This window comes from Sapajus apella, unplaced genomic scaffold (assembly GCF_009761245.1).
Source record: "Sapajus apella isolate SASKATOON/1434 unplaced genomic scaffold, GSC_monkey_1.0 scaffold45, whole genome shotgun sequence".
NCBI lineage: Eukaryota > Metazoa > Chordata > Mammalia > Primates > Cebidae > Sapajus > Sapajus apella.
The window spans coordinates 5,695,028-5,709,551 of NW_022436985.1; the positions used below are offsets into that span (position 1 = coordinate 5,695,028).

The 14,524-nt window shown below is 36.7% G+C and overlaps 1 protein-coding gene across 2 annotated transcripts in view; it reads right to left on the minus strand.

Annotated features, from left to right (window-relative positions):
- GRID2 (glutamate ionotropic receptor delta type subunit 2) overlaps nt 1-3,048 on the minus strand; it is a 1,512,615-nt gene extending 1,509,567 nt beyond the window's left edge. The window contains exon 1 of one of the 2 annotated variants that reach the window (XM_032239845.1): nt 2,266-2,525. In XM_032239845.1, coding sequence (XP_032095736.1) covers nt 2,266-2,353 — 88 coding nt within the window. In that variant the 5' untranslated portion in view covers nt 2,354-2,525. Of the gene's footprint in view, nt 1-2,265 lie in introns of both variants that reach the window. The other variant, XM_032239843.1, reaches the window with a different exon arrangement.
- Nucleotides 3,049-14,524: the final 11,476 nt, after the last annotated feature.

Here is a 14,524-nt window from a genome sequence, read left to right on the forward strand (position 1 = left end):
TTTAGTTTAGGAGTTAATGTTTTTCAATATATTACAAAAGATAGTTTGCTAGCTTCGTGACAATATTAGGTAGCCTATAAAGCAGCTAATTCTCTCATCAAATATACTAATTGCATTCAAGTCAAATTAATTGTGTCAAAAGTAACTGTATCTGCTGTACACAGTTAATATATACAACCAACCTTCTAAAGAAATCTGTAATTTGTACTCACTTTTTAAAAATGGTTGTTATAAATAAGTAAGCCAAGTCGCTCTGACAAAAACAGTATGCAAATAAAAATTTAAAAAAAAACAGTTTTGTTCTATTTTGAAGCACATGTCCAGACTGCATTGCAAAATAGTATTTAACCAGTAAGGGATAGCAGAAGCTGTAGGTATTTGTAAATAATGTATTTATCGTGCAGACCACAGAATATGCAATAAAATAAGCCTTTTTCCACAAGCTTTTCCTTCTGAGAGATGAGGAGCCTACATCAGAAACCCCTAATCATAAAATGAATATAAAGGTATTATGATTGTATATCTGCATTCCTACTCCAATCATTTACAACTGGACATAAATGTATGCTATTTCTTTAAAAGGAGCATAGTTCATTTCTGAACTCTATTAGAACATTGCTGAACCACTCAATGTGACCATAATTTCTCTCTGAAAAGTTCTGAATCTGCAGGCACTGGTAGCCCCCAGGCAAAACGGGATCCAGCAGGCAAGCTATTAGTGCTTGATTTACTTAATGCACAAGTGCTAGGTTTTCTGTATCCTGACCTCATTACCCCTTGCACAGAGACAGTTCTACTGATATAAATGATAGAGAATGGCAGACATGTTTACAAAGACGGCCTCTGAGACCAAGAAAGGAAGCCCCCTGGAGCTGAGGGGCTGGCCACTGTGGGCGCACACGTCAGGCAGAAATCCGTCGCTTGGGCGGGCACAACTGCCACCTGCAGCAGGTTCCCCTACCAGGAATACATGTGTGTATATGTGTGTGTTGCGCGGTGGTGAAGCCGGGGTACAGAAAGGGGAGAAGCTGTGACCCATCTGTCGCCTCAATTTGCAGAACACCAAGCCATGCTACAGATAAAAGTCCTGTGCCCAGAAAAATTCCCCCAAAGGGACCTCTCTGCAGCCCAGCAAAGAAACCTTGCTGGCGAATTTCCGAAAAAGAAATCGTCGCATTAACGCAGAAAAGGCTGCAAGAGTGTGTCTCTGCTCAGCTCTCACGGATTAGCAAGTGAGAAGAGTTGAAGCCTAAAGCTGAGAGCGCTGTGCATGATAATGACGCGCAGCCCCCCGCCCGCCCGCCAGCCAGTTCGCCGCGGCCAGTCCCGGCCCGCCTGGTTGCCAATAGGTGGGGCCACGAGCATCTCGGAGCCGGCTCGGCAGTCTTTCTCAGAGCCGGGCCCGCTGTAGTCCCGTCGCCTTCGCTGTCTGCCTTGCGCTGCTACTCGGAGTTGACGGCGAGGCGACGCTAAGCAAGGCGGATATCTACGAGGCAGCCCCCGGGAGCGGTCTGCGCGCTTTAGCTTCCCCGCCTTTCCCAAGCTCCCTGGGCCAGTTTCGCCGCCGCGCCAGGCCCGGAGAGCGTGTCCGAGGAGGCGAGGCACGCGACTCCCAGTCCTTGGCGACACTGCCGCCAGCCCCTCCCGCCACCGTCTCAGAGACTCCACGCGAGGACCATAAAGCCAAGACGACGTGAGAGGAAAGGGAGGCTGGGGGCACATCCGGCACCCCCGTCACCATCTCACTACGCTGCGGCGAACTCAGCCCGCTCACGTTGCAAAACCACCTGTTTGATCCGAAGGGAGCGCCCCTTACCCACCCCCCCAACCCAGCCCAATTCGTTTCATCTCACAGGTGACATCTCTGCTACCCAAAGATAATTGTTACCATGGAGCAAATGTACATCCGGGAAAAAAAATATGGAAGATAAGAGTCAATTAAACTCCCTTTCCTCACACACTTAGAATCCCTCTGCACTTCCCAGCACACACACACACACACACAAACACACACAGGTCAACTCGATACCCCCACGCATCCAGCCACATTCCACGATTCACCGCGAAACAACAGCCCAAGTCGAGGTTCGAGCATCCACATCCTTCCAAAAAACTGAGCAAGTATGAGGGAAGAGTAGCGGGAAGGGGCAATGAACTGAAGCCACCTCCAAGACACACAGAGGGCGGAGAGGGGGAAAGCAAAGGGGAAACCTTCGCGAACGGAAACGGTAAAAGTAACCACGAGCTGCACCAACCCTTTCTTACCGATGTGAATGATCGAATCCGCATTTGCCGAGTCCCAGGTTCGAGACCACCAGACGGACAAAACCAAGAGCAAGGGGAAAACTTCCATCTCCTCCTATGCCGATTCTCTGGGAGGATGATTTTCTTCCAATTTTTTTTTTTAAACAGTCCAAAGAGTTTGAGGTCACAGTAGAGTTTAGCGCAGCTTTTTCTTTTTTTTTTTCTAAATTTCTATTGCCAGAGCAAAGCCTTTTATCGTCGCCGAGAGAGGCAGAGGGAATGACAGAAAGAGCCCAGCCTGAGGAAACCTCCTTCGCCAAGCCGTGTCACTTGGAGGGGAATTTTGGCATCGCCAGAGTTGTTTGCAGTTTGGCTTTTGAAAAATATATCCAGCCTCGACTGCTCTTGGGCAGGGGGGAGAGGCTGGAGCTCAGATTTTCCCCATCGCTGCGCGGGGGCCGCGGGTCTCCGGTCCCAGCTCCGCCGTAACTTCCAACACTCCCCTCACGCCGGATGTGCCCCCTTCTCTACAACCCCCCGACCAAAAAGGACCCCCGCCCCCGCCCCAACAGCCCGCAGAGAATCACTCGTCTTCGCTGCCAAAATCTAAGTGGAAAGGAAAGATTAGGAGATTCCAAGCGGAGCAGCCAGATTCCACCAGGGAGGGGGGGAAAAGCCCTCTCCAAGAGGGGTAGAAAAAGTGAACTTCAAGGTAATGCAGATAGTAATGCAGAAAAAATTCCCTTTCTGCGCGAGGCGCGGAACGGAGCTCGGCTCGGCGTGGCGGGCCCGGGGAGCCGGTTTGCTGGGGCGCGGTGGCGGGGGAGTTACGCCGGGCGCGAGCAGCGGGGCCGGGCCAGAGAAGGGAAGCCGCCGCGGGCTGCAGGATGCTTTTGGAGCGGCTCGCCTAGCGGGATGCAGGAAGCGAGGAGCGAGCCTGGCAGCTTCAGCACCAGCCCCACGTTGCCTAGAAATGGATCACCTAGGAGAAGGAGCGAGCCCGCGAGAGAGCGGTGCTGTCAGGCGGAGAGAGGGGGAAACCGAGAGAGGAAGAGCTTCTCTCTAATAACCACCTCCTCCCCCTATCTGCAATACAAGGAAGAAACAAAATAGTGTTCTCATTTCCCATGGAATCTTCAACCGGGACTGAGAAAAGGCAGGACTGTAAGAGAAAAGACATTGAAGCTTTTTTTTTTTTTTCTTTTACGAGGTTAAATGCAACCTAAAAAAGCCACCCCACTTATTTAACCTTGCTATTCTCTAACAGGTATCAGACTTTTTCTAGTCTTTGCCTGGAATTAGTCACATTGGCTGAAAACAAATTAGGGACACCTGGTCACTTAGGGAGATAGAGACCTAGAAAGCTTTTAATGAGATTTCAATTATAAAGTTATAAAAAGGAGAGAACGTGCTAATTACCTTTTATACAATGATTTTGTTTTTCTGTCTCCAGTGTATTTTTTTAGGCAATCGGGATAGAGAAAGGTTCCTGAAATCGTTTCTATTGACAGAAATTCTTCTTTATCAGGATAGAGAAGATCTTGGAATTTTAAATAATAATAATCATAAATAAAACAAAAATGTTTCAGTGAAACGTTTGGTCAAAATATTTCATTGAATAGCTTAATAACCTATGCAGATAAATTCAAAATAAGGAAGTTGGTTAATCTCTCTCCCATGGAAAAAGCTGAGGAAGTCCTGAATGACAGCCTCCCAGTCTCCAGAGAAAGGATTTTCTGCAAGCTTATTCCTTAAGATAAAATCCTGATCATTGTGCCTTCTTTTCTTATAATGATTGACTTATATCAATCTGACCTCATTGCAAACTGGAGATTTGTTAACACAATCAAGTGACTAGTTGAAGTCAGGTATTAATGTCATAATATTGTTTCAATTATAATTGATATTCTTTGGGAATGTTGGATGTGTGGATGTCAGACTCATCACATAACCTTTCAGAGCCTTGCCTCCAAGTTTGGCAAACCTCTTTTCTTCTAATTCCCTCACTTGAGCCCTTCTCTCTAGCCTGCTGAATTGAGTTACTATTTTTCCAGACACAATTGTACATTTTCACTTCTGGCTGTTTTCATTCATCTTGTACATATTTTCCTGAACATTCCAGAAAATGCTTTGCTGCCATATTTTTACTTATGTCAATATTCCTGCTTGGAAAGCACATATTTGTCCTCCCAGTCACTCTCCTTCACCATCTCAAGGGCTAATTCAAATTCCTTTTGCCCATGAAGTGGTGTCCATTCCTTTATTATGGAATAACTCCATCTATCTTCTATGCTCCCATAACACACTGTACCTTGTATGAGAGTTAGACAGGATGACTTCTAAATTAGATTATAAATTCCTTGAGAGTAAACACCAAAGCTTATTCACATTTTATTCAACACAGCATTTTACAGAGAACCCCTTTGTTGACTTGAATTTCATCACTTCCTCCTGAATCTGGAACAAACCAGTGCTTCCAAGACACATTCACTGATTAATTACTGTCAATTTTTATCATTCTTGTATCTCATTTCCATTAGTAGACATTGACTCAAAATTGATTATATTAATGTTGGTGTTAATGTCATTTTACTTTATAAAGGGTTCTGATGCAATTCCATAGATTACACTTTGCTGATACAGATAATGAATTGAAAGAAGTGATGCACACCCCCATAGCTTGCTTCAAATGTTATTTACAGTGATATCCTAAAAATTAATAGGTCACAATGTATTCTATCAAAAAAATTATGATATAACCATTTAACATGAAAAGAACACCACCATGATATCTTAAAATATAAGAACTGGGAAGAACTTCAGAGCATTAACTAGTCCAGTCCTGATTTAATGAATGCCTGTCCTGGAGACAGTCAAATATTGTATAGTCATATTCATACTGTTTCCTCTCTTGGAAATTTGTTTTAATGTACTATGAGCAAAGCATTTTCATTATTCCAAAATCCTACAATTTAGTAGTTTTCAAATGTAGATTCCCTTTGAAATAACCTGGGAAGCTTTTTCAAATGATCACTTAAGGCAAATTTAATCAGGATTTCTGGAGTTCAGGGCACAGCCTGTAATATATTCTAAAGCCTCTATAGTGGCTCTGCTATGTAGCCATCCTTAAGAATCACTGTTCTAATACTCAGACATTTAAATGAGTCTGGGTGACACATCACAAAATGGCTTTGAGGTATAATGACCACTCCTGCCAATCAGAAGATATAGTGGAACCACGAGTTTTAGCTTTCCAAAAGTTACACAAGAAAGTTAGTATAAATTTAACTTTAACCTTAACTGTTGGATTTTTCAAGAATAACAGTCCTTTTACTATTGGAATAATTTCTACATTCAATGACTCCTACTTAATAAACATACATTATATTTTCTCCTATTTTACAAAATTTTCTGTCATTATGTATGTTTAGTTAGCTGGATACAAATATTTATCATGTGTGAGTTAGATATTAAATTCCAGAAGAAAAAATATGAATTCACTGGTTGTGCATATTCAATGTTTTAATGACAGCTATCTGTTGGTTTCATTAAGATTGCTTAACTCTAATTCAAGCCTTATTATATGGAAATGGTGATTGTATCTGGCCCGCTGTGCTTAAATTCAAACCTTGTGAAATTCTGGCATATATGGTGGGAAAATAGCAGTCATTAACTGAAGTTCCATAACAAATGACTAACTGTTTAAAAGTTAATCAGTTAACTTTTAAACAGTTAATCATTATAACAAATAATTTGTTTGGTGGATTTTTTTCTTCCAAGGTGGAGACTGTTACTTCATTCAGGCATTGGTTGTGATATGAACGTCAATTATTACTGCCTCAAGATTTAAATAAATACATCTTTTTTTTTTTTTTTTTTTGAAAAACAGACTTTGGAGAAACACTGATTTGCATTGGTGAGGGAAATACAAATGCTGACTCCTTCAATCTTGTACAATTGTGGAAAGAAAGCAAGGTAATAGAATAGAAATTCTTGGAACATATAATTCTTTCATTTTCACTGTTAAAATGCTAAGAATACCAATGCTTAAATTTTAAAAATCAGCTACTTATTGTTATAATAGCAGTAAGTCAACTTACATTGGTCAATTTTAAGAAACTGTTAAATAATATTTTAATGACTCATGAATTTTGTTTTAGTATAAAAATCTATAAATTTACGAGTCAACTTATTTGAAACTTAAAGAGTTGGTTTTTAAGAGAATATAATCAAAATGCGACATAATAAATTTTGATCATTATTTCTAATTTTTTATGATTATATTATTATTATTATAAATATGGCTAGTCACACAAAAGATTCCAAGTACATTTCAACCTTAATATGAGCATGAAAGGAAAACTGTAAAAGGGCAAAGACTGACCATCTGTAGATACAAGTAGTTATAGTAAGTGGCTGTAAAATTGTAATTGAGATATTTATTTGCAGATATGAAAAACATAAATTCCTTTTGGTTGAAGGACTGAAAGAACAACTTTTGTACTTGTCACATTAAGAAGTTCAGAGCTCATTGAGGCTTCAGGGGCTTTCTCATTCAGAATCTTGGTTTTCTGGACAACAATAGGAAAATCGAGTTCTATAAGTTGTACTAATATTTGTTGGAAGCCTTAAACTTAGAAAGCACATTTTTTTAACTTTTATATAAGCTTTGAAAAAATACTTAAATTACATATTCCTATATGACATATTTACACTAGGCATATCTTGACCTCATTTTTTTCAGGTCAACTTCATACTGACTTACCACTTACCACTCTGTCAAACTATTTTGTCTGTGACACTAGTGGAAATCTTATCCTCAGTGATAGCTTATATCTCCCTCCCTTCTCTCTCCCTGCCTCCCTTTCCTTCCTTTCCCTTCCGTCTCCTCCCCTTCCCTTCCCTTGCCCCCAACTTTCCTTCCTTCTAAAATAAACTTATAATCACATTCTTCTTTACAAGGCTTTCTGTGAATCTGTGAAGCTGTGAATCTATAGCCCCTTTCAGGTCAACGTCTTATTATCTTCTAACTCAATGAGATATAAATTCTAACCAAATTTTGCAATTTGAATGATTAATAAATGTAAGTGCTTTACCAAACTTATCTATTATTAAGGTTGGTTCAAGTGAAAAACTTCTACTTTTAAAGTTTTCTTATGGTCTATACGTTAGCAAATGATACTGAACTTTTAGAAACAGGGATTCATGTACATTAACAATTCTTTTAGTTGCCCTATCTTTTCTGTCCAAATGTTGATGTGGCATTTCAAGAGAAATGTTAACAAGCATCAAACACTGGTTGATGGAGAACAAATGATGACTTGTAACCCAGAGGGACATGTTATTGAGATTGGCCCCTCAATACATTATATCCTGTCCCCACAAGATGGCAGCCATGCTTGATGTAGATTTAATCAGCTTACTTTTTGAATGTCTCAACTCTTTACAGCCTAAAAGGATATTATTAACTCATACTAATCAAATAACTATAATGAAGCAAACTTTATATTTTAAGGGTTTTTTTTGGCAACTTGAATTTCTAAAGTTTTATTTCTTCTAGTTCTAAAACTTTCATAATGAAGCAATAGGCTTCTATTAGAAGGCTTCAATAAGTTTCTGTTTCATTCATATTCTCTCTGGTTTGATCACTTGCTTAGAAATTAAAGACCAATATAACAATTTTTAATAAAATGCCACTCACTCCTGAGTTATAGGATGAGTATAACACTGAGACATTATTTTGTGATTCAAATTTCTGGTATAAATATTAAAGTTTCAAAAATGAGTTAGTTAATATAGCTATTTGCTTTTTTAAAGAATAAATATTTTATATATCTTGAAATAAGAAATCACACTTTGCCATGGGAAAGAAATTTTCTATCAATTTTATCATTGATCTTTTTCATGTGACGTATCAGTTAAGGCAAATGTCTGAATATATCAAAAGCAAAAAACAATTGTATTATGTCAACTATAGTGAATATAAGCATTTTAAATCCTAAAAAATCAAATTTTATCTTTCCATAATTAACTTTTATTTGTGAAATTAATTTTTTGTAAAATATTTGTCTAGACACATAAGTGACTCAGTAGAGAATATACTTATGGAGTATGCTGTAGATAAACTGTACATTTTGGTCTAAAATATATTGTATTTTATAGTAGCACATATGAGGAAAATGTAAAAAGAGAAACAAAAACTTAATATATTTATAATATATCTATAGATAGACTTTGAAGATTTTAAAGGAGTCATATAATTTACAATCATTTCATTTCTTAGTGGGTAGGTACATAATTTGTATATAATTAAATACAATAGATTCCTTATTCCTCATTGGTTTTGCTAATTGGTGATGAGTTTAAGTATTTAACAGATTATGAATAAATGAATTAATTAATGAGTGAATGAAAGGATAAAATAAAAGTTTTTTAATATTGTGGAATATTACCCATGCAGCATAATACAAAATCATCTTAACTCCAAGATAAACAGATAACTGAGCTATCAATTTTTCTCTTTATAAGATTATTTTACCTATTTGTCAGTCCCATAGTTCACAACACAAATAGAGGTTATTCATTTGGTCTAGAACAGATGGAAGATATTTTCAAAGGGTTCTTTGGATTATGTCAATAAAAATTATTTCAGCAATAAAAGCCAAAATATGAATCTCTGCCCAAATTGAACTTGACCTATTTGCAGTATGGTTTATGTGACTAAAGAGAATGCCAATTTGGGGGTAGTTGGACACTAAATTTACTGTAGATCTTAAAAAATTCACCTAAAGTTTGTTAATATAAAATTAGTTACATTGTCAACATTTTGTTTGCTATCCTTTTTCTAAACTTTGCTGCTTTTTCAGATTTTTTATTTCATCAAGAGAGCTTACCCATAAAGAATTAGATACCGCAAAATCGAAATTGTTAAAATAAGACAATATTTATACATTTTAAAATGCCAGTATGTTTACAAAATATCTAAACTAGCATTTCCCACATTGAGATCTATGGAATACTTTGTTATAAGAAAAATTTTTTAAAGGAGGTTTGGTGGTCACATAATATTGTAAAATGCTAAGTAGATATTTTCTTCCATAGAGCCACAGTGTAAATTAATATATTAAAAGTCTAGAGAAGTCTCCTAGAAAACAAATCATTAACCTGTATTTAACCCAGTATATCCCAATGTGTTTAGCCATCAACTTCCCTATTTAAAGTACATAATGAACATTCTTTGTTACAGTGTTGCAATGCATTTTCTTAATTCCAAAAGTAAAAATTATTATTTTTGTTGTTGTTGTTGACGATGATTTCTCTTCTGTTTTTGGTTGTTTGTATTAGCCACATCACAAATCTTTATTCTGGAGTATCATATCTGGAGAGAAATTCTGGTGTGTGCCATAATAGAAATTTCCAATCTCCGTTTTGAACATCTATGATGGAAGAAAGATATATCCCTAAGCAATAAACATGTTTTCATTTTAAAATGCTTTTTAGATTTCTGCTTATGGTTAGGATATAAAACTTTAGGAAAGCATTATTGTGTTCCTAACAATGATAAAATACTGGACGATATATACAAACATAACTTTTCTTAAACCCATCAGACAGCTGATGTAGCAAGACAACAAAGTAAGCTGAGTACCAAGTGGGTAGCAAGCACCTTGAATATGAGACAGGACATTAAAACTGTTTCATTTTAGCAGGACACAGAAGGGGCTGCCATAGAAGGAGATAAGAAAAAAACAACCCAAATTTTAATGAATCCCTAAAAGCTTCCTGTGAACTACAAAAAAATTAGAATGCCTGAGAACATAAACACAGGACATTTTCATTCAATTTTAGGCTAGTCTATGGATCTTCACAGGAGTTCATGAGAAAGACTGAGGACCAGGAAGGATAGCTAAATGCTAAAGGCATGATAGGGGTAGAATAGCCTCAAACTATAGTCCGCTTTCCTGCACCCTTCTCTGTAGGTAGAAAAAAGCTTTAAGCTGATTAGGGAGGAAAAACAAACACTTATTCCCAGGGTTCAGGCAAAGATCCAATGCTCTGTAGATCAAAGCAAAACTCATCAGCTTCTGGAGAAGTGTTAGTGACATCAAGCAAAGATCACTGTTTAGGGGATAAGAAATGAATCAAAGTTTTCTTACTTTGGAGAAGGGATATGAAAACCTTTATGGATCAGGATACTATGTTGATATAAAGCAGAGATATACTCTTGCTGGGTGCAAAGAGGGAAAAAAAATGTATCTCTACTGTTTAAGATCCTTCAGAGATACAAGTCTGAATCTAGTCCTCTTGGGGAGGAGAGAGACAAGAATAATAATAAAACCCTATTCCTGATACTCAGGCACTTAAATATTGTCTAAGACTGAACCTGCACCTGAAGAACCGAAAATTTGCTTCCTGCCTCCATAATGAGTTTATGATTGAATAAAAAGTAACTGCAGTCTACATAGAGAGGAAAGAGTGTAGATATAAAGACCCTCTATTTGGTAGTCATGCAGTGGATTCTGAAAGCCGAAGATGGAGCAGAAAAACTGATAAAAGTCTCCAACAGCACAGTCCTCACTCAATCACATGGTTCAGCCAGCCTACACTGAAAAAATTAGAAGACTCGCTGACAAATCAAAAACAAAGCCCAAACACAACTCAGTTATTACTACCACCCTAAGACAGGAAGAGTTTTATACATTTCTGGCTATAAATGCTCTTCACTTCAGTCTCTATTGTTCTTCAATTTACAGTGTTTAACATTCACTGAAAAATTATAAGACAAAATAGCAAAAAAAAAAAAAAGCCATTTTCTAGAGCTAAAACAATCAATTGAAAGAGTTTCAAACTCCTTGTTGAACTAATTGTTCACAATTAGTCAGATATTAAAACTATCAGGGAGTTTATAAAAACCATGATTTAAGGCCGGGTGTGGTGGCTCAAGCCTGTAATCCCAGCACTTTGGGAGGCCGAGGCGGGTGGATCACAAGGTCAAGAGATCGAGACCATCCTGGTCAACATGGTGAAACCCTGTCTCTACTAAAAATACAAAAAATTAGCTGGGCATGGTGGCACGTGCCTGTAATCCCAGCTACTCAGGAGGCTGAGGCAGGAGAATTGCCTGAACCCAGGAGGCAGAGGTTGTGGTGAGCCGAGAACGCGCCATTGCACTCCAGCCTGGATAACACGAGTGAAACTCTGTCTCAAAAAATAAATAAATAAAATAAAATAAAATAAAAACCATGATTTAATATGTTAAAGGACATAGTGGTAAAGGTTAAGAACATAGATGAAAAGACATTTTTTTCTCAACAAAAAAATGAAATCTGTTAAAACAAATCAAATAAAAACGCCTGAAATTTAAAACAACAACAACAATAACAACAAACCATGGTATCCAAATCGAAGAATTACTTTGAGGAGCTTGTCACTTCTGAGGAAAAAATTTGTGAAATTTGAAGTAAGTTGATATAAGATATCCAAAATAAAACACAAAGAGAATTTTTTTTAAAAAGCTGATTGGATCATATAGGAGCTTTGAGACAATATCAAATGGCAAGACATGTGTATGTGTACTTTGATTCATAGAATAAAAAAGAGAATGAGAGAGAAGAAATACTAGAAATTTTATAATAAAGGATGAGTTTCCAAATTTATAAATAAGAAATCAGAGATCCACAAAACTCAGATAATTTCAAGCAGGATTTTTTGAAAAATACAAAGCAAACAAGACTTTGAGAGACTGTCAAGAAAGCACAATTGGTTTTGAAATGTGAAGATATGATATTTGGGAGGGACCAAGGGAAGAATGATATGGTTTCACTGTGTCTCCACCCAACTCTCATTAGAATTGCGTCTCCCATACTCCCAGGTGTCATGGGAGGGACCTGATGAGAGGTATTGAATCATGGGGCAGGTTTTTCTGTGCCGTTCTTGTGATAGAGAATAAGTCTTACAAGACCTGATGGTGCCTTTGCTCCTCTTTTGCCTTCTGCCATGATTGTGAGTCCTCCCTCACCATGTGAAACTGTGAGACCATTAAACCTCTCTTTTCTTTATAAGTTACCCAATTTATTAGCAGCAAGATAATGGACTAATATAATAGAAATCCACAAAGCTCAGATAATTTCAAGAAGGAAATTTGAAGAATACAAAAAACAAACAAAAAACACATAAACACTTCATAGGTGAACTTTGAAAAGACATAAATGAAGAACCTATTTTCAGAGCAGCCAGAGAAAAAAGGAAACACTGCATTACAGGCATAAAGATAAGAATTAGAGAATATTTCCAATAAAAAAAGAACCATGCAAGACAGAAGACAGTGGAGTAGCATCTACAAGCTAAAAGGAAAAATAAACTCATCAATTATAACATTAAACCCAAGCAAAAAAAGTCTTTAATAGAAGAAGATAGCATGAAGGCTTTCAGAAACTCAAAAGCTAACAGAATGTATGTCCAAAAAACTGCCACTACAAAAAATATTAAATATTTTAAATATCCATCTCTGGATTTCTCTGTCAAAGATGTATAACATCAAATGAAAATTTGGATTTACAGAAAGAAATGAAAAGCACCAGAAATACTAAAATAGAAAGTGAATATAAATGATACATATTTTGGTTTTCGTAATCATTTTAGAATACCATTGATTGCTTAAAGTTTTAAAAAAAAATGCAAGGCATTGAAGATTGATAGCCATTGTCAAAGTAAGATATGTGACAAAAATAGCACAAAAAATATGAGAGAGAAAATGAAAACATAAAGTAAAAAAAGCACATTATATAAGGTAATTACACTATAAACAAAATAGTACAATATTATTCCAGGGTATACTGTGATAGGTTAAGGTGCATATTATAAACCAAGAGCAAACAAATAAAAATATATACCATGAATAATCCAAAATGGAGATAAAATAGAAGACTAAAAATATTCATTTAAACAAAAAATGTAGGAAAACAGAAAAAATAACAAATGAATTGATGTGGGAAGGAAGGAAAAAATTTTAATACCATCAATAATTACATTAAACATAAATGATCTGAACATTTCAATAAAATGTCTGTTGTCAGATTGGATAAAAATTCAAGACTCAACTGTATGCTGTATATGTGAAATCCACTTTAAATATGTAAATATGAATATGTTTAAAGGAGGAAAAAATATGAATCATACAAAGATGAATCAAAAGAAAGCTAGAATGACTATATTAATACCAGAAAGAGTTGACTTCAGAACAAACTTGTTTACTAGTGATAAATACCACTACAGGAAAATAAAGGATCGATTCTTTAAAAAGATACAGCAAATATAAATTTGTATGAATCTCACAATAAGACATTAAAATAAATAAGCAAAAGTGATATTACTATAAAGTTTCATGTATTTTGATATGTTGTTTTGGTTTTCTTTCATTTTGAGATTTTTTAAATTTCTTTTTTTTTTCTTTCTTTCTTCTTTTTTTTTTGAAACAGAGACTTGCTCTGTCACCCAGGGTGGAGTGCACTGTGGAGATCTCAGCTCACTGCAACCTCCGCCTCCCAGGTAAAGGTGATTCTTCAGCCTCAGCCTCCCAAGTAGCTGGGGTTACAGGCACGTGCCACCATGCTTGGCTAATTTTTTTTTCTTTTTTTGTATTTTTAGTAGAGATGGGTTTCACCATGTTGGCCAGGCTGGTCTCCACCTCCTTACCTCAGGTGATCTATCCGCCTCTGTCTCCCCAGGTACTGGGATTACAGGCATGAACCATGGCACTGCCTAAATTCCTTTTGATTTCTTCTTTGATCTAATGGTTCAAGAGTGTGTTATGTAATTCATATGCATGCATTAATTGTCCCATTATATTACTGGTATTGATTTCTAGATACATAATAATGGGGTCAGGAAAGCTATTTGTATAATTGTGATCTTAAATTTGCTAAGACTTCTTAGTGGCCTAACATGAAACCTATTCTGGAGAATGTTCCACGTGCACATGAGGAGAATTTATAGTCTTCAGCTATTGGTGGAGAAGTTATGTATAAATCTGTTGAGCCCATTTGGTCTACAGTGTTATGCAAGTCTGCTAATTTTTTTTCACTGATTTTTGTCTGTATGTTCTATTATTGAAAGTGGGGTATTGAAATCTGCATTTTTGTATTGCTATCAATTTTTCCTTTCAAATTTGTCATTGTTTTATATGCTTAGTTGATCTAATGTCAACTGCACATTAGATTGGAAAAGCAGTAATGAACAGCAGTTTATAGCAATAAATGCCTAATTTCAATAAGAAGAAAAA